This window comes from Taeniopygia guttata, chromosome 13 (genome assembly GCF_048771995.1).
Source record: "Taeniopygia guttata chromosome 13, bTaeGut7.mat, whole genome shotgun sequence".
In the NCBI taxonomy this organism is placed as follows: domain Eukaryota; kingdom Metazoa; phylum Chordata; class Aves; order Passeriformes; family Estrildidae; genus Taeniopygia; species Taeniopygia guttata.
The window spans coordinates 8,618,103-8,645,943 of NC_133038.1; the positions used below are offsets into that span (position 1 = coordinate 8,618,103).

General features: G+C 48.6%; 1 protein-coding gene and 1 long non-coding RNA gene across 3 annotated transcripts in view; one reads left to right on the forward strand and one right to left on the reverse strand.

The window, feature by feature from the left end:
* LOC140685008 (uncharacterized) overlaps nucleotides 1–27,841 on the reverse strand; it is a 107,811-nt gene that overhangs the window by 60,570 nt on the left and 19,400 nt on the right. The window lies entirely within an intron of this gene.
* BOD1 (biorientation of chromosomes in cell division 1) lies at nucleotides 1,469–6,700 on the forward strand. 2 transcript variants are annotated; one of them, XM_030283980.4, is made up of 4 exons: nucleotides 1,469–1,687; nucleotides 2,701–2,825; nucleotides 4,496–4,697; nucleotides 5,855–6,700. In XM_030283980.4, exons 1-3 carry the CDS (start codon nucleotides 1,502–1,504, stop codon nucleotides 4,692–4,694), a joined length of 510 nt encoding a protein of 169 aa, XP_030139840.1. In that variant the 5' UTR covers nucleotides 1,469–1,501; the 3' UTR covers nucleotides 4,695–4,697; nucleotides 5,855–6,700. The 2 variants fall into 2 exon arrangements, with proteins under 2 accessions (XP_030139840.1, XP_030139839.1); XM_030283979.4 differs by having other exon boundaries at nucleotides 1,470–1,687; nucleotides 4,496–4,696; nucleotides 5,846–6,700.

The window sequence follows — 27,841 nt, forward strand, 5'->3', positions numbered from 1 at the left end:
TCTAAACCAGCCGGGAGCATCCCGGGGCAGCTCCAAACCAGCCGGGAGCATCCCGGTGCTGCTCCAAACCAGCCGGGAGCATCCCGGGGCAGCTCCAGACCAGCCGGGAGCATCCCGGTGCTGCTCCAAACCAGCCGGGAACATCCCGGGGCTGTTCCAGACCAGCCGGGAGCATCCCGGGGCTGTTCCAGACCAGCCGGGAGCATCCCGGAGCAGCTCCAAAACAGCACCCCGGGTACCGGAGGTTGCACTGAGGATTTTCCCCTCCTGCATCACGGATGCTCACAGTCTCTTCCAGTAATTTGTTAATTGGGAGGGATCTTAGCTCGGGGCAGTCCCCAGTAAACCCTGGGCTGGATTCTGTGCTGCTGAAGGGTTTTGCCTCTCAGCCCTCCCGCGGGAAGGAGCCAGCCCAGGACAGTAGGAAAATCCCGCAAAATAAATAAATATCCGCCTCCTCCATCGCTCCCTGGCTGCTGCGGGGGTCCCAAGAGAGGAGCCACCCCTCCGCCTTCGCTGCTGGCCCCATAGCGAGGCTAAAATTCACTAATTACCTCCCTGCCAGGGGTGACACGGAGGAGCGATCGGGATGGGGACCGGGATGGGGACCGGGATGGGGACCGGGTGCCACCTGCCGGGATGGCCGCGCTGTTTCCCCCGCTCCGAGCCGGCGCTGCTGTTCCGCTCCTGTCCCTGTCCCCGGGCATTATTCTATTGGGACGGGAATATCCTATTGGGATAAGAATATCCCATTGGGGTGGGAATATCCTATTGGGGTGGAACTATCCTGTTGGGATGGGACTATCCTATTGGGATGGGAATAACCTGTTGGGATGGGACTATTCAATTGGGATGGGAATATTCTATTGGGGTGGGAATATATTATTGGGATGGGAATATCCTATTGTGATGGGAATATCCTATTGGGATGGGAATATCCTATTGGGATGGGACTATCCTATTGGGATTGGAATATATTATTGGGATGGGAATATCCTATTGGGATGGGATCCCGACAAGAATACCACACGATCCCACACAAATTGATTTTTTTTTTCTGCAATTTACATTATCTCTGCGGCACAGGAGAACACACGCGAGTCACAACCTCGCTGTTATCATGGCAGGGGGACATCCAGCTGCACACCTGGAGCATCCAGGCCAAGCTGAGGAACACTCCGCCCGGCTGGACCCGCTCCGAGGGGACACGGGGAGCCCTGTGACAGCTCCGGCCGGGTGCTGATCCCAGCACCGCCATCCCCGCACCGCCGCCGGGGGATGCGGGGAGGGTCCCCACACTCCCGCGAACTACAACTCCCAAGACGCACCGCGACAGCGCCGCGCCCGCCTTTCCGCTGCCTCGCTGGGCCGCGCCGCGCTGCACGCTGGGATTTGTAGTTCCAAGAAGCACTCAGCGCATAGCGCCGCTGTGGCGGAGAACTCGCCTCCCCGTGATGCAGCGCGGCGCGGTGACACCACCGGCGCGCGGAGGCCGCGGGCCATGTCGGAGAGCGGCGGCGGCGGCGGGGCTGCGGCGGGCGCGGGGGCCGCGGGGCCGGGACCCGCCGAGCCCGGCTCGCTGCCGCCCGGGGACCCGCAGCTCATCGCCATCATCGTGGAGCAGCTCAAGAGCCGCGGCCTCTTCGACGGCTTCCGCCGCGACTGCCTGGCCGACGTGGACACCAAGGTACCGGGGCCGGGCAGCGAGGCCGGGCCCTGCCGGGGCTGCTCCCGGGGATCCCCGCACCCACAGCCCGGCTCGGCCCGGCACGGCTCGGCCTTTCCTGGGAAAACACCTTCCCGTGAGAACAGTGCTGCTCCCAGCCTGTCTGTCAGAAATTCCCATCTTTTCAAACCTCCCTATAGCCTCAAACCGAACCTTTAACCTTCGTTTCTTGAGTAGATGATCGCAGATTGTTGCTTGACATTCATTTTTTCTCAGCCACCACGAACTCCTCATCATTTCTTGCCAGTATTGAATTGGGCTGTTAGCGTTGGGTTGGATTGTTCTCAGTGACTCTGAAAATTCAAGGCTTTTTATTGAATTTTGCTTTCTCAGAGCTTTTATATTTCCAGCAGGAACCCTGTCCTGGGATCTGCCATCCTCACCCAGGACAGACACATCAAACTCTGAAATATCCCTGTTTCCCTCTTGTCCTTCCCTTGCATCCAGGATGTGGATGGCCCTGAGCATTTATATGGATTTGTTAATTAATTTCCTGTTTAGCAGAATTACATTTTCTCTGATAAAACTCAAATAACTATATCTTTAAAATTACATTTTTCTATTTTTATTCTTATCTTCTCTGCTAGTGCCACAGAAGCAAATAATCCAAATTTTTGTTTAGTGACAGTATTGCTCAGCCAGTTTCCTGGGAATTCTGGGGTGGAGGCTTTCCAGACAGCAAGAACCCTGCTTGAACAACCTCTGTCTGCACAGTTTGGATTTCACTACAATTTCAGCCCCAGTCTATCCAGCTGCTTGAATTATTACAACACTGAGCATTCTGTGCAAATTCCAGTTGTGTTCTCAGGGAAAACAGGATTATCTTTGTTCAGAGAGCGAGAGGAGGGAAAGCAGACAGCAGAGCAGCCTGTGTGTGACAATAGCTGCACTGTGCAGGGCTCTGGCAGGGGGTTCTTTGGAGATATTTGAGCTGTTGAACTGGATTTATTTTGTTGTTTTGTTTTGTTTTTTAGCCAGCCTATCAGAACCTGAGGCAGAAAGTTGACAACTTTGTCTCGACCCACCTGGACAAGCAGGAATGGAACCCAGCCATGAACAAGAACCAGCTCCGGAACGGGCTGAGGCAGAGTGTGATCCAGTGAGTGAGCAGCAGCTGCACAGTCTGTGCTATTTGATAGGTCAGAAACCACCTGAGGCAAGGCAGAACTGGCAGAATTAAGTTTTTCACACCAATTCCCTGTGAGTGTCAGTGCAGTCTGAACTCTCCCCAAAATGCACATTATTGCTCTGCCTGAAATGGGTGTGTTTGAGAGGTGAAATATTTCTATTTTCTGCCCAAATTAGTGCTGCACTGAGCTGGGTGACCTTGATCTTAACTTTCAGGAAAGAGAACAGCCTTTAAAGATTCTGTACAGAGAGAGTCCTGAGGATGCCCAAGGTCTGTGTGTAGACTCCCACCCCTGTCACAGCAATCTCTGCACCAGGGCCAGTTCCTGTCCAGATGTTTCAGACACTGCACTGGGGACCACCAGCGGATCAGAGGGATGGAGCAGCTCTGCTGGGAGAGCTGGGATTGCTCACCTGGAGGGGAGAAGCTTTGGGGTGACCTCAGTGTGGCCTCCTCTTGAAGAAGCCAACAAGATGGGAAAGGAATTTTTACAAGGGCCTGGAGGGACAGAACAAGGGGGAATGGCTTCAATTGAGAGAGCAGGGTTGCAGTAGATGTCAGGAATAGATCCTTCCCCTGTGAGGGTGGGCAGACCCTGGCACAGGGTGCCCAGAGCAGCTGTGGCTGTCCCTGCATCCCTGGAAGTGCCCAAGGCCAGGCTAGACAGGGTTTGGAGCAGCCTGGGACAGTGGGAGGTGTCCCTACCATGGCAGGGGTGGCACTGGATGAGCTTTAAGGTCCCACCCAACCCATTGTGTGGCTCTGACAGTTTACATTGCTTCCCAGAGCTGCTGAGTTTTAACCAGGGAGAGGAGGATGAGGTATTGCACAAAATGTTGTAAAGAACAGCCACAGCCCTGGTCCTGGGGAGTCTGAACTGTCACTCCTGGAGGGGCAGGGCTGAGCCCTGGGGGTGCCCAGCTGTGTGTCCTGCCCACCCAGGCTGCTGGTACCTGCAGGTGGCACAAGGTTGGTGGCCCTGTCTCTGCATCCTTCACAGCCTCATTATCCTGAGGCTCCTCTCCATTTCCTGTCCCTGCTCCCTTGCAGACATGACTAAACCCTCCCAGACAGCCTGTGCCCCACCATCCCAGGGCCTGACACAGCCCCTGAAGTCACCAGGCACTTCAGTTCCTGCTGCTCAGCCCAGAGCCTCTGCTGTGTGCTCTCTGTCTTGTTTTTATAACCCATTCCCATCTGTCTAGACTGAAATTCTGCAAGTGACAGTCCTGTTCTGAGGGGCAGGGCTCTTCTCCCTCCACTCAGCCAAAAAAAAAAAAAAAAAAAAAAAGCCTTTGCTCTCACCTGCCCTCAGAATAGCTTATTTCTGTTCTTGTGCCAAAATGTGTTTGTTTGCTTTCATGTTGACCTGGTTTCCACAGGAGCTCTGTTAAAAGTGGCTCTTGGCCAAGGTGTCATTTAAGTACCTGGGAGAGCAGATGTGAGTTGTTAATTCTGTAGGGAGCAGGGAGAGAAATAGGTGAGTGAAACAAGTCCCTGTTAAGGATCTCCTGAGTAGGCTGCAGTTCTCACCATGTTAATGCTAATTGCAGCTGACAGGAGGGCTCGGGAGAGTTTCTGGAGGAGATTGGGGAGAAGTTTTTCAGAGGAGCTGAATGATTTCTTTGTCTTTGTTCAAGGTCAGGAATGCTGGAAGCTGGAGTGGACAGAATTATTTCTCAGGTGGTGGATCCAAAACTAAACCACATCTTCAGGCCTCAGATAGAGAGGGCGATTCATGAATTTTTGGCTGCACAAAAGAAAGAGGAAAATGTGCCAGCTCCTCCTCCAGAGCCTGAGACTAAGGATCCTCCTGCTCCATCTCAGGATGCCTCCTAAAGGTCTGGTATCTCTGCCCTTACTGCTGACATTCCTCGTGCCTCATCTCTGTGTTTGTACAGTGCAAGATAGAGGAGGGCTTGGCAGGGGGGACACTTTGATCAGCAGCCTGCTGTCATTGTCACACAGCCCTCTGCCACTCCTAAAAATAACTGCTAAAAATAACTGGGACTAAGACACAGGGATTGATGTAAATCAGCTATCAAGGAACACTGTGCACCCTGCCAGAGCTGGGTTTGGATCAGCCCAAAAGGCCTTTTATTCCAGCAAAGCATATCCAGCAGCATTAATGTGGAAGTGGCTGCATTGCCTTCAGAACTGTATCAAATGGATTAAAAATATATATCATGTACTGAAACACAGTGGAATAGAGTGGAGACAGGTTATTATGGCTTAGCATTGAAAGTTTTAGGTATCTCTGCTTCAGAACAAACACTGAAGTGTTGAATTGTCACTGACCAAATTAGTCCTGCTGGAGTAAGGGCAACATCTCTGGGAGTGAAAAACTGTTCACTCAAAAAACTGATTTAAATAGAGCGACCTGGATCTTCCAGCTGCAAGAACTGAGGCTGCCCTTGTGGCAAACAAGTTCATTCTGTCTTTTGTGATTAAAATAACTCCAGGGGCCTCAGGGGGCCATAACTGCTCCTCTGTCTTAGCACAAGGTGTGCCCATCTTTGCTAAGGTTCATTTGGATATTGAGGAACCACTGCCTTGGTGGGAAGTTTCAATCTGCAGCTTTGCTGGGGGACTTAAAACCATGCTGCGTGAAAGGAAGTGAATTGTCAGTTGTTCATCTGCCAGGGATTTCTGAGAGCAAAAATGCTCCTTATAATCCACAGCTGATTTATTTAGGAGGAATAAGAACGTACAGTGGCTGTTCTAATGCTTGGAATTATCAGAGCAACCAGCATGGGGGTTTAGCTTAATAGTAGAAGTTTAAGTGGCTGTAATGTCAGCCTGAGTTATTTGCTTGTGACTTGGAGCTTTAATGACTTGAATTTTTGCATATGTCTGGTTCAAGTAGTTTAAAAGTCCATTATAACCCGTGGCAAAGTGCAGTTGTTAATATATCCTAATCTATCCTAATGCACTGACTTGTGAAGGTGCTTTTACATCCTCTAAAATCTCTTTTTTTTTTTTCTTTGCAGGGAGATCCTGAGATCCTGCTGCTGAGCAGCTGCAGTTGCAACATGCCCTGTTAGACTGGCAATGGATTCCTTGTTCCCTTCGGTGCAGGATTGCAGTCAGCCAAAGATGATTAACCTTTATTATCCTGTGGGAAATAGGCACTGAAATGGGGAAATTCAGGTGCCCCTGGAGTTCTGCCTGTGGAGGGACAGCCCAAGAGTGGAGAGAATTTTGCTGTGAACTGCAGTGTGTATTCGTTAGTCATGCCTTTGGGTAAGGGGGTGGGAAGGGAAAAAGGGAGTTGTCTGCTGTCTGGAGGGAGTGGGGAAGAGGGCTGAGGTGCTAGAAGGAGCACAAAGAAAAGAAGGAGGGTATTTTTTGGGGTGGGGTATTTTTTGGAGACCAAGTAGAGCTGCCAGATTTGCTTTGACAGAAGCCAGATGAGGGGGAGGGAGCCTCATGTGCTGAGTTACAGGGAGCAGCAGGTGCCAGGACAGGTGGAAATCACTGCACTGCCTGCTTTGGGATGGGCATTTCTCTTTCAAAACTGGAGCTAAAGCTTCAGGATCCACTACCAGATAAATTCTCTTGAACACAAAAACACGTTTACAGTTGGCTATGCCTATAGCTAATGTCACTCCTATTTCCCAGGGAACTCTGGGGAGCAAAGGGCACACCAGAGTAGGGGATCAGGTGGAAATTTGTCTTATTCTGCTTGGAAGACTTTTCTTTCTCAGGTGCCTGGTGGAAACTGTGCTATGCTTTCAGCTTGAATGCATGCAGTGTCCTCTGGATGACAGTCAAATGGAGAATGTGATAACCTGTTCTGCCAGCAAATGCCCACACCTTTTTGCAATAAAACACCTCAAAAAGCATCTCTGAGGCTTGGCTTCTTCAGCAATTTTTCTTAAGGAGAAACTGTTTAAAGAAATGCAGGAGTCCTGATGGCTGGATCCCTAAGGAAAGTGTGACCTTACACATTTTATGGGTTAATCCAGGTTTGACAACCTGGGCTTGTTTCTTATCAGGAAATAAGACGATTCTAGTACCCCTTCCATAGAAGATGTCTCAAAAAATGGAAAATATTGTGAGGATTATGTGAGTAAAGGGTTCTCTCCTGGATATTGGTTTAGGGGTTAAAGACTGCTCAAAATGTATAATAAATGTTTTCCCTTAGGGCCTTGAGGGCAGCTCTTGACAGAAAAGAACCTTTTACCTCCTGGTAGGGTTCTCAGCCACTTCTTTGGAACTGAAACATTATTCAGGGGTAAAAAAAAAAACGTTTAAGAGCTTAGAAAGAGCAAATGAAAATCATTCTGACTGTGCTTAGGCACATTCTGGATGACAATAGCAGCAGTCAGGGAGCAGGGGCACGAGCTCAGGGGTTTTTTGTAGCAAGTCAAGCTGGATTTACTGCAGTGAGGAGGGAACCTGAACCTGCACTTCCTACCTGACAGCTGCTTGAAGAGATGACTGAAGGAGAATAGACTCAGCCAGGGTAGTTTCTAAAAGGCTTTTCCATTGTTCTCTCTGTTAACCCTGAGCTCTGACACTGCTGTTGTGCCTTTGGTGGGACCCAGCCTGTGCACGGCTCCTGTGGCTGTGGGAACCTTCAGATCCCAACAGAAGCACCTGAAGAGTTGGGGCAGCCAGTTTAGGACCACAGGCTTTAATGTTGGGGTTCTGAAGTCCTTGCTTTGCATCAGAGCCTTGGAAGCAACCCTGACACAATGGGACAGCGACAAAAGCCACCAAGTCCTTATGATGAAGGATTTGTGCAGTGCCCTTTGATGAAATTCTGCCAGTCACACAGCCAGAATCGGGATTCCAGCCTTTAAACCTCTGGTGAAACAGAAGTCATCACACCAGAACAAAAGACCAAAGCTGTACCCACTGTAAAAGTGGAATTGTCCCTGCAGCTGGGGAATGAGTCAGGTTTTGCTGTGCTGGGTGTGTTAAACACAGCCCCAGGAGTTTGGGGAGGCAGAGAGGTCCAAGACCTTCAAGGAATCAAGCATACATTAAACTGAGATGTTTGCATAAGCAGAGCTTTCCTGTAGCATTCACATTCTCTGGACAGAGACACATTTCTGTCTCTCAGGAGAGGCACAGAGAGAAGAGAAAACAATCTTTATCTCTGCTCCTTTGTTTTCTCCATGTGGAATTTGGTATGGAGATTGTTTACCTGAAGTAATTGCTTGATTAGATTCTGGTGAAGGCTGTATAAATTCAATAACCAATTAGATCCAGCTGTATCTCAGACTCTCAGCAGAGAAGTCACCAGTTTATTAGTAGTTGTTGATAGGTAAGTAAGAAGTAAGTATGTAAAATAGTATAGTATCTCTTTAAATAGTATATTAATGTAATACAGTATAGTTTTAATAAAGCTATCCTTCAGCCTTCTGATCTAGAGCTAAACATCATTTCTTCCCAGTCAGGGTTGCCTTTTTTACTATACTTTCCTTATTTTCCCACCATCTCTGCCCTTCTTCCATCAAACCCTGCAGCCATGCAGCAGTTCTGACCTCTCTGTTCCTCTGACAGTGTCCCAAATGCTGTTTTTAGAAAACCTGAACAGCAGAATTCCTCTGCCTTTCCCCATTATTCCTGAAAAACTTACCTGTAATGCATAGCAAACACACAAAGCAATCCATTTTTACAAACATTTTAGCCCAAGATAAACTTAATTCCAAGTACTGAACAGGAGTTAAATAATGAATGTGCTTATAACATTTTTGAAGTAAAATTGATATTTGCTTTAAATTAATAGGCATTTTTTAACTTCTTATTAAAATTTTACATAAAATAAAGGGGTGATTCCTGAGGCACTTGCTATGTAACTGTTCTGTCATAACTCCAGAGATGTTTTTCAGTGAAACCTGGAGCAGGTTACCAACAGAGCCAGGCAGAAAACACTGCTGCTGATCACCTTATCAAGGTCACAGTTCCACCTGAGTGGATTTTGGATTCCTCAGACAAAGAAACTTTTTGAGTGGGTCACACTGACTCAAGCAGAACCAAACTGCCATTACCTGTGTCATCTCTAAGGACCCTTCCAGCCCAAACCATTCCAAAATTCCATCATTATGTATTTGCCCAGTTCTGGGTTCAAGCTCACAGAGAACTGGAGCGGTTTAACTCTTTCACAGATATTTTGTGGTTTATTCTGCAGTGAAGAATGGATTTTAGCAGTTTCCCTGAAGAGAGCTCGGTGGTCTCTCCACATCCCCGGTGCAGGAATTCTGCTCCTTCCCTCCCTTCCCGAGCGCAGCTGTTCGGAATTCGGCCGTAAGAGGGAGATAAACTCTCGCTGCATCTCTCAATTCCTCCCCGCAAATCCCGAGCAGCTCCAGGATTCTTTGGCTGCCTCCTGAGTGAATCAGCCCAGCAAGGTGTGGAGACAGCTTTCCCAAAGTGTTTCCATCAGCTCTGACTGTGCCTGGCCAACGCAAAGCACACACTGACACTGCCCAAGAGGTTTAGCAATAGGAACAATATCAGGATTAAGGGGAGAGAAGTGAACAGCCCCAATGATCAGGGACAAAACCCCAGCTTTAGGATGTGAAACTGTAAATCCTGGCCTACCCAAATCTGTAATTCACAGGTGCGGACGAGGCTGAGGAGATTGTATCAGAACCATCGCTGCAAATGCATTTTTGTGATTCAGGTGCTGAGCCCACAACAGAGCAGAGCTGTGGGCTCAGCCTCAGAACATGACTGGGCAGTGACCAGCCCAGTCTAGACACCATCCCAGCCATGCCCAGAGAAATGTGCTACCTCAGCCACCAGGCTGGGAGCTGCCTCCAGCCCTCCCTGCGGCACTGGGACAAACCAGGCCAAAGCAAAATGCAAATCCAGCCCACCTGAGCAGGCTGAAGGACCCCACGTGTCACCAATTCCATCTCACTGACTCACAGAATTCAGTGCCTTTTGCACTGTGTCTTTATAACAGATCCCGGCTCACACACAAAAAAAAAAAAACGGGGGAAATAATCCCCAAAGCACTTCAGGTGTTGGCCCTACAAAGGATTCACAAGAGAACAGAGGGCTGCAGTTTGCTGAATTGGGGCCTTTGGGAATTCCAAGCAACTTTATACATTAAATACACCCATTTTGGAAGGGATTTCTAACAGAAATAGAAAACCATTGCCATGAGTTTCACATTTCAACTCTGCAAAAGAGAGATGAAACAATCACAATTCTGAGAACACTCACAAAAATTTACATTTTCTACAAGGGGGCAGCACAAGCGCAGCAAAAAAAAAGAAAACCCTGTGGGAACTCTTCCCCCACAGCCCTCCCTGCGAGACACCAGGACATCAAACACACCCCTCCGTGCCAGCATTCACCTCCACCAGCTCCTCCTGCCAACATTTAGCCCTTCCTCCAGGTACTTCTGCCCAACTTCTGCTATTCCAGTAAAACCAGGACTGCTCTGACCATGAGCAGTTGGAGCTGTCACCAACACCAACTCCTGAGCTGCTGTGCAACACCAGCCAGAGCTCCACACCTTCACTCCTGGCTTCTCCAGCCATGCAAAAAAACCTCACTAACACAAATCTTTTCAAGGAACCCCCAAATAAAGTCCAGTTGAGCCTTACCTTGCTCTGGAGAGCTCTGTGCTTCTCTGCCCCCGGGCTCTGGCACACTCTGTGCTGCCCCTGGGGCTCAGGGGAGCAGCTGATTTCATCTCACCAAGGAACACCTGAGCATTGCCTTCCCTCCCAGCCCAACTCCACTCACCTTCCAGGGGAATAAAAAAGCTGCTTCACCTGCAAAAAGGGATAACTGATTATTTCTGACCCCACCAGAATCTCTGCTTCCTACAGGAGAGCCTGAACACAGCCATAATCTCATGCAAAAACCCATCTTTCCCAAAACTCTTTGGGAAAGTGAGATTTGGGAGCTGCTGGCCCCACAGGTGACACCTGGGAGCTCCCCCAGGCTGACACTGCTCCCAAAGCATCCCACCCGCTTCCTGCAGGGATATCAAGGAGATTCCAGAGGTGGGAGGGTGTCCAGCAGCGTTATTTTGGGAGCAAACTCCCTTTTCAGTATCCCACCCGCTTCCTGCAGGGATGTCAAGGAGGTTCCAGGGGTAGGGGGATGTCCAGCAGCGTTATTTTGGGAGCAAACTCCCTTTTCAGTATCCCACCCGCTTCCTGCAGGGATGTCAAGGAGATTCCAGGGGTAGGGGGGTGTTATTTTGGGAACAAATTCCCTTTTCCCCCAGCACCGGTTCCGCGGGTACCGGGAGGACACCGGGGCAGGGAAACAGGAGTTTTGTCAAAAAAAAACCAACCCCAGGCAGTTTTTGAGATATGAGATGTCTGCATTTTGGGGGGTTTGTGAGACAGAAAAATCAGGGTTTTTAGATCAAACCCAAATTCCGTCCCCGAGCGATGCGGTTTTGGTGTTGGGCATCGCTCTGGCTGTGAGGAAAATGAGGGGTCGAGATGGGGATGGTCACCCCAAAGCAGAGCTCAGGCACAGGCTGCAGAGCTCTTTGGGTGGGATGTAAAATGGTTACTGGATCTCAAAAGAAGTTTTCTGTGCTTTAGGAAAACAGTCTCCGTCACACAAAAGATAAAAGTGAAGTTTGGTAGGTAAATTCACTGTGGTCCCCAGCAATTAAGCCATTTGATGGAGTTTTTGTATCAAAGCAGGGTTTGCTCTCAGGGTTTCATGGGTGTGCACTTCTTTCCCAAAGAGAGAGCTGCCTGAAGTGAGTTACAGAGGGAATTTGGGCATGGAAAGCAAGGAGGCACATGAAGGAAGTTCTGCCACGTGTGGAAGAACCATCTTGATGGCAGGGTGTCCTTAGGGACAGGGGCTGGCAGGTCTGCGCCACCACAGGGAGCTCTGGAAGCCTGCATGGAAAAGTATAAAGAGAATATTGATTTTTTTGGTCAGTGCTGCAGACAGGAGAAATTCAGGGAAGCAGCTGTTTGGGTGTGGTTTAGATGAAATATGATGTTCCTTTGCACTTTGTCCATCCCCACCGAACAGACACCTGAGAGAAGTGCTCGCTATCCCAAAGTCAGGGAAATCTTCCAAGCTCATAATAAAGAAATGTGGTCTTGGGGCATTTCCTGACCAGGATTATTCCAGGTCTAAGGACAAATGTGCTTTCTGCTTTGATTTTCTGTCATCTCACCATGAGAAGCATTTGTGAGATGATTTGCTGCCCTGACCACTGGTCCTACCAGATCAGATCAAGAAATTCCATTTGTCCTTCTCAAGCTCAGCTCCTTCTGCTGCTGCCTGAAAGAAAAACCTCTCCCAGCAGAAGAGTTTTACTCTGGAGGCTTCAGGATCTCTGAGAAGCAGTAGGAGAGATGACAGAGCTGCCTTTGAATCGAGCTGTGATGAATAATTCGTAATTTTGGTAGATGTAATATGTATGACATCCCTTACCTCTGTGAGAGCTTTCTGCAAAGAGTGAAATCAAAGGGAAAGGAAAGGAGCTGAGCTGAAGGCAGAGCTCAGACCCCAGCCTGCAGGACACAGAGGCACTGGGAGTTACTGGGAGGAGATCCATGCAGAACCATTCCAGCCAAACCAGCAGCTCAGAATTCTGCAGGCATCAACCGAGGGCAGTTGCAAATGTGAGAGCCCATCCAAGAGCAATAAAGGCATGGAAATAATGTTCTTGGGGACTGGAAAAGGGCTCCAAAAGAAACGAGTTTATGAGATACTGGCTCATAATAGGAATTAAATTGCCCTCACTGAAAAGCAGCTGATGCACAGCAAAGAATTGGTCGAAATCTTTACGGCTTTAATCAGAAATTTTAAAAAATGGAGAGCCTTTAGGGTGTTTCAGCAGAGGACAGAGAGTCTGACTGGGCACAGATACTCCAAACAAGGTTCTTCAGGAAAATGTTTGATGAGTATGAGGAGGAAGAGACAAAAAATGAGATTTAAACTGCAAATGCAGCAGCAGCACTGCTGGTACAGGGTGGATTCATGGGGTGTTCTGCTCTTGTGGGTCCCTTCTAACTCAGGATATTCCACTGTGATTCTAAGATTCCCTCTGCTCACATCCAGCACTTCCAGCTCTGCAGAAAGACACCTATTAACACTGCCCACAGGTATCATCCTGAAGATCTGGATTTTATTCACACAAAAAATCAGAGGGCAAGCCTAAATGGCAGTAAAGTTCCAGAAGGTTTTAAAAGTTCGAAGAATTCTGAGCCTTTTATTAGGTGAACCAGCAAATCTGCAGGAAAAAATTGCTTTGGGATTTGCTGTTCAATCTTACTTTTCCACATTGCTTTGAGCTCTGAAGGTGTTAAAGGGTTCAGCCTGCACTGCAGGCAGGGGATGCATTTGTGGAACATTCCCTGCCACTGCTGCAGGATCTGGGAGTCCTCCCCATCAGCCACGCAGCACAAGATGGTAATGAGCACTAAAGAAGAACAAAAATCCAACTCATGGGACTTTCAACAACCAGAAATAAAATGATGACAGGGATTCTGACAGCTCAGTGCTTGGTAACACCTTCACCTCTCCCAGATGTCAGAGGATAAGCTATTTTTACCGAAATGAGACGTAGAAACGGGAGCTTATTTGGACACCTGCAGCAGAAATTGATTTGAGCTTAGAAAATGGGGTTTGGAGGCAACTCATTGGGCTTTATTTTTCTGGAATGGGGGCCAGACCACCTGAGATTCTTGGTGCAGGATCAGTCTCTCCACTCTAATGCCTGTCAGTCATATTTAAATATGTGCAATATTTAACTTTTCCACTCTCTAGACCTAGACATTATATAGATTCAATTTTAGGCTTTGCCAGTGGACGAGATGAAAGTGGTGCTTCCTCCTTTGGGGTATATCAAGGCTCTCTTTTTTTGGGTTTTTTTGGGGTTTTTTGGGGTTTTTTGGTTGGTTGGTTGGTTGGTTGGTTTTTTTGGGGTTTTTTTTGGTTTTTTTTTTTTTTGGTGTTTTTTTTTTTTTTGTTTTGTTTTGTTTTGTTTTGTTTTGTTTTTTGCAAATTTTTTCCCAAGCTTTTTTTTTTTTTCTTGCTCCTTTTAGAGCAGAGAAAACCACAACATAATTCCCCTGTCCCACTTCCACCCCAGCCAAGTTCCATCTCCCACCCCCAGTGGCAGTGTGTTTATCCATCCCTCAGCTCCATCATTCCCTCTGCTCTCCCCATGCTGAGCTCACCGAGCCCATCCAGGCAGGAGCTCCATGTGCCAGGAGCACTTGATCCATTGAAATATTAAATTTCACCCTGCAGCCTCCAGTTATGTGACCCAGAATGTCTGACCTGATGTCAGAGGGGCCTGGGGCTATGCAGATATTTCCCCAGGGCACCCTGCCCTCTTTCCACTGAAGGAATCCGATCCAGCCACAGGAAAGAGTAGGAATTTTCAGCTGTCCCATGCCCTGGGAGACAGTCTGATTCTGATGTAAGGTGCTTCTCACCCATTCCTTTTCTCCCATTTGCCTCTCTAGGTACTAATCCAGCAGTGATTTCTACAAATACCCAGATAATTAAGATGTATTTTCCCTTTTCCAACTTTTACAGCCAACACCCCACACGGGCTCCACACTTGCAAGGTGCTGAACAGCTCTGTCACCCACAGAAATCCAAAGGCAGGAAGCCTTTTGCAGAATTTCACCACCTTTGTGGGGTTTGCTTCAGCCTTCATGGAAATCCTGACCCCTCTGGGATCAGAGAGTACCACCTGAGCATCCACCCCACAGAGAACTGCAGGTGAAAAAGGGAGATAATTCCTGACACCAAAACTCACAGCAGCTGGGAGCTGATCCCTCCTCCCCTGTCTCTTCTCCTCATGTTTTCTAAATGGCTACAAAAGGTGAAGTCCAGAGCTCCTCCAGCACCAGGAGAGGCAGGAAAATGCCTTTCAAATTTATTTTCTTGCCATCAACTGTTTTCAAGCAAGGAGTGATTTTTAATGACCAAAGGGTCTTGAAAATGAAGTGTCTGGGTATAAAGTGATTGCTGCTATTATTTGAAGAGCAGCATATTAAAAAGATTTAAATTTTTATGCTTTAACGTCTCAGGGGTGGAAAAACCCTCTCAGAGTTTTTGCAGATGCTGTAATAGGCCTGGCTTGTGCAAAATGTCACCCCTGTATGGGCTTTTGCCCCTAAATGACACAGATTTCCAAGCTGCCTGCTCTGTCTCCACTGTCTCCACATCTCCAAGTAGCCCTTACTGGGCTGTGGATGCAGATATTCCAAACATTCACATGCTGTTGATGGAAAAGTGATTTTTTTTGGCCTTTTGAAAATGTGGGTGAGAGTGTCAGCCAGCAGTTTTTTCACCTGGCTCATCCTTTGTCCACATGGCATCCAAAAACTGCTTCATCAGGCCAGAAGTGAACAGAAGGAAAGCACAGAGTCACCCCTGGGGATGGCATCAGCATCTCCTCTGTTCCTGTCCCAGCTCCAGCTGGGATCCCATGCTTCATTTGGGGTAACACTTGTAGACTCCCTACATCATTACCCCAGCCTAGGAAAAGCAGCAATAATCTACCCACCTCCACTCTCCAAACTAAGAACTTTGTGAGAACCAAGGTTAGAAGGATGTACTGAAGAATAAACCCAGCCCAATTTTGTGAGAATTAATGTTAGAAGGATGTCCTGAAGATTAAATCCAGCCCAACTTTGTAAGAATTAAGGTTAGAAGGATGTTCTGAAGACTAAATCCAGCCCCAACACTCACCCCAAACCTACCATGGTTGCTAGAAACTGAGTGGCACAACATTTGGAAAGTCCAGACAATGAGCTCGTCAATCAGAGCTGCTGCCAAGGCAGACATCCAAATAAATGCTAATGAAGCCACTGCTGTGACACCCCCACCAAGGGGGGCTGCAGCACTTGGGGGTAAGAGCAGCCCCCAGACCAGACTGTCTGTTAAAAAAACAAAACCCAAGCCTGAAAAGCCCACAGAGAAAGCAGCAGTTTGTGCGTTTCAGGGCTCTGAGGAACGCTGTACCTTGGAGCCAGGCTTTTGTCCCAGGGAAGCTTTTCCCTTTCAGCCCTGCCTCGCTCAGGGCCACCACCCAGATGCTGCAAGAATGGGCAGCCTGTGGCTCCAGCTGAAGGCTCCTGACATCAAAAGGCTCCTGTTGACTCCAAGGGACACTTAAGTGGCCCTCCATAAATCACTGAGGTCACTGATTAAACACACAGCCCCCTCTGAACAGAGCAGCACGGCCCTGGATTTGTGCATGCTCGGGGACATGTCCACCTCCTCTTGGTGTGGCCCTTTTTGGGGTGCCACATCCTCCTGGCTGTGTTTTCTGGGAATTGCCCATCCCCATGGCAAGGCCAAGCAGCTGATTCCCAGATCCTGGTCCCCTCTCCTGCACAAAGGAAGCCACCACAGCAGAAACCTTCTGTACCAGGATGTGAGAACCTCGGGATTGATTCAGGGGTCTCGTGTGGTGGAAAAGTCTCTCCTCCAACCAATGCTTCCAAAGAGAAACTCCGCAGCTTCTTGTTGTTCGTTCTCAAGGCAGTTTATTGCAAATTATCTAAAAGATTTTCTTCTGGAGCTGCTGTGGTTTGCTCAGCAGCTCAGGCAGAGTCACACACACCCTGACATCCTCAGTGCCTGCTGTCTTCTTCTCTCTCCCTGCCCAGGGCTGCTGCTATCTTTTATATGATATATTATGTATTATATGTTTACAGATTTTCCCAACACAGTGCCAGGAATGCACGAGAAATGCTCACATTTAGGATATGGGGGGGGGTTTGTTCCCTTCCACAGCTGGCCCAGAAATGCCCCCAGCACTGCAGGCAGCCCATGGGGACGAGCTCAGTGGGAAGGGCTGGTTTGTGCTCACTGGGGGTTTTATGGCTGGTTCGGGGCACTGGCAGAGCATCTGTTGTCAGACCTGCTCCTCCCTCACTTGAGAAGTTATTTGCTTGTTTAGAAAAGGAGATTATAATATTTATTTCCCAGCAGAGATGCAAAGCCTCATCAATCGTTACTTAAGCAACTGAGAGCTTTTATTTGGATGAGGCTAAATAGGTGTAAAATTATAGGGGGGATTAGAGACAGATTAAGGGGTGCCTGTTAGTCAGAAATGACTCCTGGTGGGCTGGGAATATTTCCAAGAGGCTAAACATAACTTGTAGCAGCAGCACAGAGCAAGCATCCTGTGCTACCCTGTGCTTAGAGCCAGCAATGCCTTGCAAACCTTCTCCTGCCCTGCTGGCCACACCTGATGACAGCTTTAGTGACCACACTCAGCTGTCCCTGGAAGTGAGAGCTCACTTTGGCACTTTAGCTGAAGGGTTTCACTCAGAGGCAAGTGGAGATGAGGGTCAGAGCCTGCTATCTGTCAGGTCTGGCACCACCCTGAGCCATCACGTTCAGCAGCTTCCCTGCCACGGGTCCTTATCTCAGATCCACCCCCTGTGCTCCTCACAGCGTTTGGGTCTTTTAAAGCAAAGTTATCATCCTGGAAAAATGGTGTCACATCCCTTCTGTGTGTGCTGTCACAGCAGAGGGGCTGCAGCCCCTCAAAGGGGCTGTTTATCAGCAGCACTTTATCAGTGTTATCGATAATAGGTTATCAACAGTACTTTATCAGTGTTATCAATAACAGGTTATCAATAGCACTTTATCAGTGTTATCAATAACAGGCTACCAAGAGTACTTTATCAGTGTTATCAATAACAGGTTATCATAGCACTTTATCATTTTTATCAATAACAGTTTATCAACAGCACTTTATCAGTATTATCAATAACAATTTATAATAGCACTTTATGAGTATCACTTTATCAGTATAACCAATAACAGTTTATCAACAGCACTTTATCAGTATTATCAATATTATCAATAACAATTTATTTATAGCACTTTGTTCGTTATCAATAACACTTTATCAATAACACTTTATCAGCATTTATTAATAGCACTTTGTCAGTGTTATCAATAGCACTTTTTCAGCATTATCAATAACAGTTTATCAGCATTATCAATGACAATTTATGAATAGCACTTTATCAGCATTATCAATAACAGTTTATCAATAAGTCTTTTTCATCCCTTCGCTCGTCTCAGTGCCTCTGCCTCAGCAGGAGGAGGAAAGGCCACTTTTCACCCACCACAAAGCCCCACGTGTGCCTCACACATCCTGAGGGAGGCAACAAATCACAAAGTGCAAAGACCATGAACACTACCAAGGAATGATATTTCTTTAAAAAACAAAATCAGCATTTCATTTTCCTTCCCTCACTTGAAAATTGTGCAACACACAACTATTTCAGCCCGTATAACAAGCTGCAGTTTCAAATTGCAGCACTGAATTATCTCTGGACTGGATGCTAAAAAGGAAATATTGCTGATTTTTTTTTTTTTTAAGAATAGGGGCAAATGTGATACTTCCAAATATTTCTGAGGTCCTGGGATTTCTGGTTGCGTAACAAGCAAAAACTTCTCTTGAGTCATTATCCCCTCCCCTTGTTAAGTTCTCATTTGTTGTCACACATATGACATATCAGCTTCCTACATCAGTGGGTTGGAAGATCGTACCTGCTTTAAAATCCTTTATAATGCTGCTTCTCCTTCCCTCAAATAATTTTTTTTTTTTAATTTAAAAAAAAACCCTTTCAGGTAATCACTCAGCCCACAGATCTGAAGAGAATCGCTGTCTCCTGACAATGACATATTGCCTGTATTTTGGGAAATCTAAAAAAAAATCAGGGAGTATATTTATTGAAGTGATCTGTACCTGGAATCCTCCTCTCGATACTGCAAAGGCACACGGGGCCTGTGTGGAGCAGAAACCTCACAAAGTGAGATTCTTAATAAAGGGCAATTTTTTCCCAGTTTTTAGAAGAAACTGAATTGTGACAATCAAAGTGTCACACCCAAAGCTTCTCTATGTAACTGTTTGCCTTGGGGATGAGATTCAGGACTAGGGTGGGTGAAACTTCTTCTCTTCCTTCTCCAGATCTCACTTCCACAGGGGGAAGCAAAAATCAGAGAGATCCCAAAGGCACAAGAGCCTGAGCAGCAGCACCTGGGAATATCTGCCCTCCTCCTCCCCTCAACTCTGCTGTTCTTGAATAAAAATATATCAGGGGGGCTTCTTGGTCAGTCTTAGAGAGAAACAGGCCAGCCCTTGGATTTCAGGATGGAGAGGGTGGCCACAATCCCACAGAAAGGTTTGTGACATTGCACAGTCCCTGTCCTTGGTGGGTATCACTGCCTGGTTTCAATCATCATCAGCTGTGCCTTTTTCACTCTTACCACTGAAACACAATCCTTGAATCCCCATTTCTGTCCAGAATGAGGGAGGTGGGGTGAGAGTGGTGGGATGCACGTGAGGATGGAGCACACCTTCCTCACGCCCTCTGCTTCCCAGGCCATCCCCTGGCTGAAATGCCTGCAGCAGCCCCGGAGCTGGGTGCTGCCCCAAGCTTCTCCTTTTCTGAGGCTGCCAGCAGCCTGCTGTGAGTGTCCATCCCAGCCAAGCCCTTCCCTGCTCGGTGACACCTCCAGCAGGGAGGCAAAGCTCCATCCCACAGGTGGGCACTGGGCAGGTTCAGGAGCTTTGCCCCCTGAGGCTCTGCTCATTCCCAGGACAGCTCCTGACAAGGGTTTATCCAGGAAAACAGGGAATTTGTGCCAACAGAAACCGAGCCCAGCTCGGAAAGGAGGAGTCCCCTTTGTCTGTAACACAAGCCCAGCACAGGCAGGGATGTTTTCTCTGTCACCAGATCCCGAGTGGAGCAGAAGGGGACTCTGCTGGGAACCAGCCTTGCCTTCCTCCAGCCTCCTCTTCTCCCCTTCCAACAGAAGGGATTCCTCCTCACCCTTAAAGGAGCCCGGCAGTGCACAGCCCTGTTCTCAGTGCCAGCCACTCCCACTGCTTTCAAGGTCTAGAAACAAGAGCTAGGTTTCAAAATCTAGAAACATCAGCTCCTTCTTCTCTTCCTTCTCCATAGCTCACTTTCAGCTCCCTAGGTGCTCCAGAAAAAACGAGAGCTCACAGCCAAAATCTGTATTTTTTTTTTACATAGAGGATCAGGCACTAATTAAAAACTCTCCTGGCTGTTGCACAGGTCAATACTCCTCCAGAAACCAAATAATCAGGCCATGTTCCTCATTAAATAACCCACAGTATGAACACCAATATCCTGTTAGCTTGGTGCTGCCTAAAGGATGCTCCAGCCTCCTTTTCTTATCTTGGAAATTGCCTCTGGCTGTGATTGCAGATTTAAAGAGAAGCCTTAGAAGTGGTGATTTTGACACAGGGGTGAGAGGCCACTGCAGAAATGGATGGGAAAATAAAAGAATATTGGGGAAGAGATTAGTTTTAGGGTCTCTTCCAACCTGCACCATTCAGTGATTTCGAAGTGGCAGGAGAGGAGCCCCCAGAGCTCACACTGGGGGTGTCTGCAGCACCTGCTGCTCCCTCTCTGCCATGGTGACACTGAGCAGCACATCCCATTATCTGCTGGGACCACAGGAAGGTTCATCCCCCCACTCAACACATCCCAAGCTGCTTCTCCTGCTCCACGCTGGCCTTGGCAGCTGCCAGCGAAACAGGAAACCCGTGCTGAAAAACAAACCAGTGCCACCCAGCAAGAGAAAATGAACAATTTCCCCAAGGAGCTGGCGGGGAGGGGACCTGCCTTTGTGTGGGTAATGGGGAGGAGCAAATGGCAAACCACAGTTCATCCCCTCCCGTCCATCCCAGGATGGACCCAGCATCCCCACCGGCTCACATCAGCCCCCTTGGGCACTTGGCAGGAATGAAGAGGCAACTGCAGCAGTCTTTGGAAAGCAGAGCTGGATCACAATGTACCAAGGGAACTGTGCCACTCATTGCCAGCTAATCCTGCTCCAAGAGCCCTACGAGGAAGAACCCCTAAGGAGAAATGAGAAGCTTAAACCAAACACGAGGATCTTTTCTAAAAGGGCCATTCATCCTCGGAGGGGAAGCAGGAAAACACACATGGCACCACTCAGAGCTGCGTGCTGCCTGCTTGGTACTGCGAGTTCTATTTTCACATTTTTATAATTATCACATAATGCATAATGTGACGCAAAGCAGGAGATGTCAGCTCTGTGCAGAGCCAGACTGAGCACAGGCAGGCACTGCATGGTCCCCACAGGGCAGCCAAAGCCTGTGCTGCTCCTCCTGACCCCATCCCAGGAACACCAGCCACGTCCCTGTGCCCCAGGTCACCCCTGGAGCAGCACAGCCCAGTGCAAAGCTGCTCCTGCCCTCACTGTCTGCCCAGGAGAAACCCCTCACACCTCAGTCCAGGGGGTTTGAAGGAGGTGGCAGAGCCTGCAGCGGGTCTCAGCCTCTCCTGGACATTCCCCAGCCTGCAGAGTCAGGTTTTCAAGCCAGGCAGATGTGCTCTGAATTGAAAAAGTGCAAACACAGCTGGGTCTGGCCAGCACCGTGTCCTCAGGGCACGTGGTCATCCTGGCAGGACACCCACACCCTGCTGGTGCCTGTGTCCAGCCTTGTGAAATCCCCAAAATTCTTCCTGGAGACACGGGATAAGTGAAACTTGTCACCATTCAGGGCTTCAAGCTCCTTCTCCTGAGGGTCCCTGCCCAGGAAAACTCTCCTGGTTGTTGCACAGGTCAATACTCCTCCAGAAACCAAATGTTCCTCATTAATTAACCCACAGTATGAACACCAATATATTCTGTTAGCACCCTCTGGCTCTGTGCCCCCCATTCAGGATCTGTTCTCCAGTCTCTCCCAGCTCTGGCACTGCCAGCAGCTCCCTGTGTGATCAGTGGCTGCCCTGGCACAGGGCACAAAAGGAAGGCTGGCTAAAGGATGCTCCACCCCCCTTTTCTTATCTTGGAAATTGCAGATTTAAAGAGAAGCCTTAGAAGTGGTGATTTTGACACAGGGGGTGAGAGGCCACTGCAGAAATGGATGGGAAAATAAAAGAAGATTGGGAATGAGATGAGTTTTAAGGTCTCTTCCAAGCTGAAGTCCCATGGGACTGGGACATGATAACTCCTGGGAGATTTGCTCTGGGCTGCTGACAGAGGATGGAGGCTCCAGCCCCATGCAGCACCTGGACTGGTTCTTCCCAGGCTGATGAGGGATCCCTGCCTTGGCTCCTGCACCCTGGCACGGGCACATTCCTGTCACCAGGGCCACTCACACACACACACACAGAGCTGTGCTTTTCCTTATTAATGGTCTCATATAATCTTTTCATCCTCACACTCAATCCCAACCCTTGCCCTGCCATCAGGACCAGCTGGCTGAACCTCACTGTGGAAAAGCAGAGCCTGCAGCAGGGTACACTTGAGTTCAGCCATGGCTGGCACAAGGCAGCAGCTTTGAGACATTTCTGCAGCAGGTCCTGCTGAGAAGAACAGAAATTATCCCGAGGAGAGCTTCCTCCTGTATGGAAATTCCTTCATTTCCACAGAACTGAAAGGGTTTTTCTCCCTCCCCACCCTGACCTGTGAGCCACAGACAACTGCACAGTGCTGCAGAGCAAGGATGACCAAGAGAGAGGAATAAAGCATCTTTTTTTCCTTCCTGTAGCAAAGTATTGTCCAAGTAACCAGCTGGACTGAGGAGGGGGGGGCTCTTCCAGAGGAACTGGCATGCTCTGCTGTTCCTAGACTAAATAGATTGCTGGGCTTCTCCAGCCAATGCTGGTTCACAGAGAAGCTGCACAAAGTAAATATCTTCCTTCCAAGGCCAAACCCCTCCTGGTGCCAGCTCTCAGCTCGGAGCAGATGTCCCTGCTTGGGCTGCAGAGCCCCCAGGGAGCAGGGCCAGGTGTCCCCAGCTGTGCTGTGCAGCTGGAGGGGACTGGGGGTGTCAGACAGAGAAAATTCCTCACTGAGGAGATGGGAATACAACCCCCACTCCATCGGGGGTGTCTCAGTCACTTGGTGAAGCCAAGGAGTTGCTGTGTAACCTCGGGGAAGTGGCTGGAGTTTTTAAGAGGCAGAGTTGAGCAGCACTGAAGAAATCTGCTCTGGGAGGGAGTGTCCTTTGTCAGGCAGAGAGAGAAAATATTATTTATTATTGGAGATGCGTTAGGGATTCAGCAGTGCTAAGGCTGCTTCTAAGCCTGGTGCAGGAAAAAGCTCAAGGTTGAGTAAGGAGCCTCCTCCTGAGATCAGCTCAGCTGGGCAGAGCGTGTGTGAGATGATGAAGCTCAGAACTCCTCTGCCAGCTCCTCCAGCACAGTCACCACGAGAGCTGGGCACTGGCCAGAGTGCAGCACAAGCACCAAGCACCATCCCTCACCTCAGGGCACCCAGGATTCCACCTGATGCCAAGTGGGCAGTGAATTGGAGAGAAAACTGCCTTGGCTGGGGTAAAACAGGAGGCCAGTTCACCCACGGGACACGTACAAAGGGGGAAAGCCAGCAGCCTGTGCACTCCTTTCCTGCTTTCAAGAAACTTGCAGTGTCAGGCAAAATCGGAGTTTCAACCCAGCAGCAATGAAATCGCCTTTCACAAAAAAACCTCTGCCTGCATCTGAACTCTGCCTGCATCTGGTGGCTGAGAGCGCTGCCAAGGCTTTAACCCTCTGCTGTTAACAGAGAGAGATATTGATGAGTGTCCCTCTGGCGAGGGAAACCAAATGGTGGTTTTAACCTCAGTGGATTCTTTGCAGCTTTTCAATTCCTGAGCGGGGCTGTAGCTCCAGACGGGGCTGTAATTGAGATGCATTATCCTCTGCCTCTGAAACTTTCCCAGGCACACACGTGCACACACACAGACTGTGCATTCAGCTATAAATACATTCCGTACCTGCACAGGCATTAAGCTGCTGCTCAGGGGCTGTCTGGCCATTTCCCTGCCAGCTCTGCAGTCACAGCACTCAGCACTGCCAGCCCAACAGGACAAATGGAGCAAACACAGAGAGCCAGCTGGAAACCTGACCACGGCCACCAAAAGCAGGAGAGGGTCTTTTAAGGACCAGTCCCCTGGAAAGGCAAGGGTTTGGGGGGTTTTCATCCTAAAAAGGGGTGGTGGATCTCTTTAACTCTCCTACAAACAGGAGCAGCAACTTGGTGATGAGCCACCCACCCTCCTCTTCATCCTGAACCAGCCACCATCTGTGCCCAGCACGGCAGAAAATCCCCCTCCAAAACCTTTCAACCTCCTCTGTTACATTAACCTTGACAAAAGGCCAAATTCCATCAGAAGAGGCTGATCCCATTCACAGCCCAGCATCCCCTGGGGTGGAGGAAGTGTGTCCTTGAAGGGTTTCAGTGGCATCAGGGCCTGGAGATGCCCCACTGCCCTGAGCACACCTGAGCTCTGAAGGGCTGGGATGCTCTCCAGACACTTGCTGACCAAGTGTAGGTTTCAAAGAACAAAACTCACTAAAGAAAATGGGCATTCCCTGCAAGCAGAGTTTGCTTACAGACCAGAGACTACGATAGAAAACTTTTAACAAAATATTTAATAACAGCTCCGGTCTTTCTTTTAGCCTGGGAGTGTAAATGGGTTGCATTATAATGAGAGGCACTTTTCTAGAGACTTATAAACTAAGAAAAATCATATCCTCCTCTTATGAAACACAGGATGTGCCAAGGGTTATCTCAGTCTCAGAAGAGATGGTTCATCAGTGAATCCTAAAGCATTTCATGAGAGCTAAACCCCTCCACCAACAGCATCCACCTCTGCCCAGCTGCAGCAGGGAGCATTAATACATAGAAAAGGAAAATGAGGCATAAAAATCTTATGATAGGTGTCTGGAAACATAATCCCAAGACCAAACCAGTGTGGCAACTTGATCAGGTGTAATTAGCAGGATAAATTTTATCCTTTCCTGGAAAAAAGGGGGGAAACTTATTCTGAAGGGGACCAAAGGTTTCTGGACACAGAAAAATGCAGTTTAAAACTTACCATTGACAAAACCTCACAAATCTAAACAGAAAAGCTGATCAAAAGATTGTAGAAACGAACTGACAAATAAAGAGGATTTTTTCAGCTTTGTATTACAATGTCCAAAATGTTAATGCAAATTTTTAAATATTTGAAACATTCTTCAAAGGTCCTCAGGATGTTGCTGTCTATCAGTTTGAGGCCCATCATTTCCTTTCTTTTGCACTGTCCTCCCACATACCCCCTCACTGAATGAATTGCTGGGGTTGCTTTGCCTCTGGCACACGATGAAGTCTCACTCGGCCAAATATCTGCAGAAGTCTGTGCCCAGCTCAGTTTGAAGGTGTTTTATCTGGACATTCAGCCCCCAACCCACTCACTCTTCAAAGAGGAGAGAAACTGAAGGCTGAACTGGCTAATTCAGAGAGGAAATAGCTCATTCTGCAGCAGCCAGCGAAGTGACCACTTCGATTACCTTGATGTAAAATAATGGGATTTGGCCCAGTTGTTGTTTTTCCACCAAGCATTTCAAAGAAGCCAAGGAAAGCAGAATTATATCAACTTGAGACCACTCTCAGGTCACCAGGCACCTTCCCCTTCCAGGTCCTCAAATACTGGGCAGCTGCAGGCGCCTCCTGTGCATGTGCTGTGCTGGCCTCACTTCAGAGAGCTGCATCAGTGAAGGGAGAAACAGTTCTTCCATAGGAAATACCAGGGGAACAAAAAAAGAAGTTGGAAATTTGCAAAAGTCACCTCTCAGTGTTCAGGGGCTTTACTCAGCCCCTAACTCCGTTTTGCCCCAGCAGTGCACCTGCTGCCTCTGTGTTTTCAAGTCACAGAGAATTTTCCAAAGTGTAACTTCAGGGAGGTCAGGATGCTGTTTTCCTCCCTAAATTTCCAACAGGTTCTCTACTCTGACCTGGGAAGTTCAGGCTGCCACAGCTACTCTGGATTTCACTGCAATGGCTCTCCAAGAACTCGGGTCTGTGTGTTCCAAATACACAAACCTGCCCCACAGTTGATTTCCCTCAACCTCGAGCACACAACTGTGGGACACAGCTGAGCAATTCAGACCATGTACCACAGAGGGCAATAATCCTTCTACCCATTCATTAGGTGCATTTGTTACTGGAAATGATGTTAAAGTGATTCAAGTGGATGAAATAACAGAAGAAAACCTCTGGAATCAAGAGGCACTTGCCCAACCCTCACTTCTGCAGATGCCCTGAGGTCTGGCAGAGGTCAGGACTGTGGTGAAATGCCCCTTCCCAGAGAAAAAGCCAAATGTCATCACCAGATCCTGGAAGGAGTGGGAGAAGGGACAGTCTGGCTTGAACTAAACCTTGGAAACCTGAGAAGATTGCACGGGATTAGCCAGTGGGTAACACAAAACCCCAAAGCCACAATTACCAGCCCAGCAGCAGCCACTCTGCCCAAGCTGCTCTCAGCCATCCCAGCACTGCATTTGTGGGAAAAGCCAAGAGGAGAGGGCCTGATCCCTCCTGCCCCAAGGCAGCTCCTGCCTGGGAAAGGAATCCAGGTTCTCAGCGCTGGAAAAGTGTCAGGAATGCCATGGGGTGGGCAGGGGAGTGAGGTGGGAGAGGGTCTGACATAGACACAGCTAAAAAATCTCAGTGAGGGGAAGGGAACCACCCCACATCTGGGCTTATTTCTGGATATTAAAGAGTTTTAGGCATGTGAGATATTATGGATCACGCTCTCTTGATACACAAGAGATACTTTGAAATGGTTACAGCCTTTTTATTCACAGAAACTCCCCGTGAGCTGCCTTTTCTTCTCTCTGGGCAGGAGTTACACCAAGGTTTTATTTGGCTTCAGGGCAAACATGATGCTTTGCAGACAGACCCCTCTCCTAGACAAGTAATTAGCAGAACAAATAGCTCCTTCTTAACCCACAGGGGAGGCTGCCAAGCCCTCTCTCTGCTATTCTTGGCTTCCTGGCTCAGAAAGGGTTACGTGCAAGCTAAAAGAGTGGCTTGTGCTCCTCGGGCTGCTGGGGAAAGTGTGCAGATGGCAGCTGGCCGCGGGAGTCCAGGGCATCCCTGTGGCTGCCCTGGCAGGTCTGGGACCCTGGCAGGGGTCAGGAACCCCCCTGGACAGAGCCCCCAGAGACACTGGCTGTGATCTCTGTCCATAGAAAAGAGTTTTCAATCTTACAGGATGAATTACCAGCTCTGAGTGTTTGATATCAGTAATAATTAAGTGTGGCACGGGTGCAAAAGTAAAATTTTAGGATTCTAGATTAGGGGTCCAAAGGGGACAAGATGGAGGAAATTGGGTGTGCCTTGTCCTTTTTCTCCTTCTTCATGCCCTCCATGTTTCACTGTGCTGTTGGCATTTTTCTGTTGGTTCAGGCTGGGGACACACTGTCCAACGTAGGTGACAGATATTGGCACGTTATTGTAAATCCAGCACAGGTAGTTTCTGGTATTTAATGTTTGTAACATCCCACTGAGGGCAGAGCCCCACACGCTGCCCTGCAGGACAGAGCTGCGGCAGGGCAGCAGAACATGTTAGAGATAAACAGAATAAACAACCTGGAAACCAGCACAGATTAATTACAACTTCTTCTTTGGCAGTGGGGCTGACAGACAGAGACTTTCTACATCTCAGAATCATCAATAGCACAGATTCCAAGAGCTGGCACCAGAGCCAGGCTGGGGACACTCCCTGCAGCATCCCTGCACTGGGACCAGCAGGAATCCTCTGCCTCACAGAGGGGACCAGGCAAGGGCAGGGTGGGGATGCTTTGGAATTGTCAGGTGCTCCCCAAAAAAAAAAAAAACAAACCAAACCAGGCAGTTCCTGCCCTGAAGACCCTGCAGGATAAGTGCAAGGTGGTGCTGCAGGCAAAGATAAACGTGCAGACCTGGTTCTGAGGGTGAATATCTGGATTGCTGTGAGGTACAGGGCAATTGTGGTGCCAGCCCTGGGGGCAGTGGTGGGAGCATGGGGAAGTCCTGGCAGCAGGAGCAGCAGCTCTCCAGGGCTCTGTGGTGCTCTGTCTGCCTCTGAGTGCAACTAATTTCCAGCTGTGATGTCAAAATTGTAGTTTTGACTACGTGCAACATTTTAGATTTGCTGTGAAATCTCTGTATTTTCCACTTTGTTTCCTAAATCTACATGGAACTTCCCTAATGCTTTCGTTTTAACTGCA

What these genes read in the sequence shown, in the direction of transcription:
- BOD1 (XM_030283980.4), top strand. Translation starts at nt 1,502, where the DNA reads ATGTCGGAGAGCGGCGGCGGCGGCGGGGCTGCGGCGGGCGCGGGGGCC. An exon ending in TGGCCGACGTGGACACCAAG is followed by an intron (nt 1,688 to 2,700) that starts GTACCGGGGCCG and finishes TTTGTTTTTTAG; the next exon opens with CCAGCCTATCAGAACCTGAG. An exon ending in CTGAGGCAGAGTGTGATCCA is followed by an intron (nt 2,826 to 4,495) that starts GTGAGTGAGCAG and finishes TCTTTGTTCAAG; the next exon opens with GTCAGGAATGCTGGAAGCTG.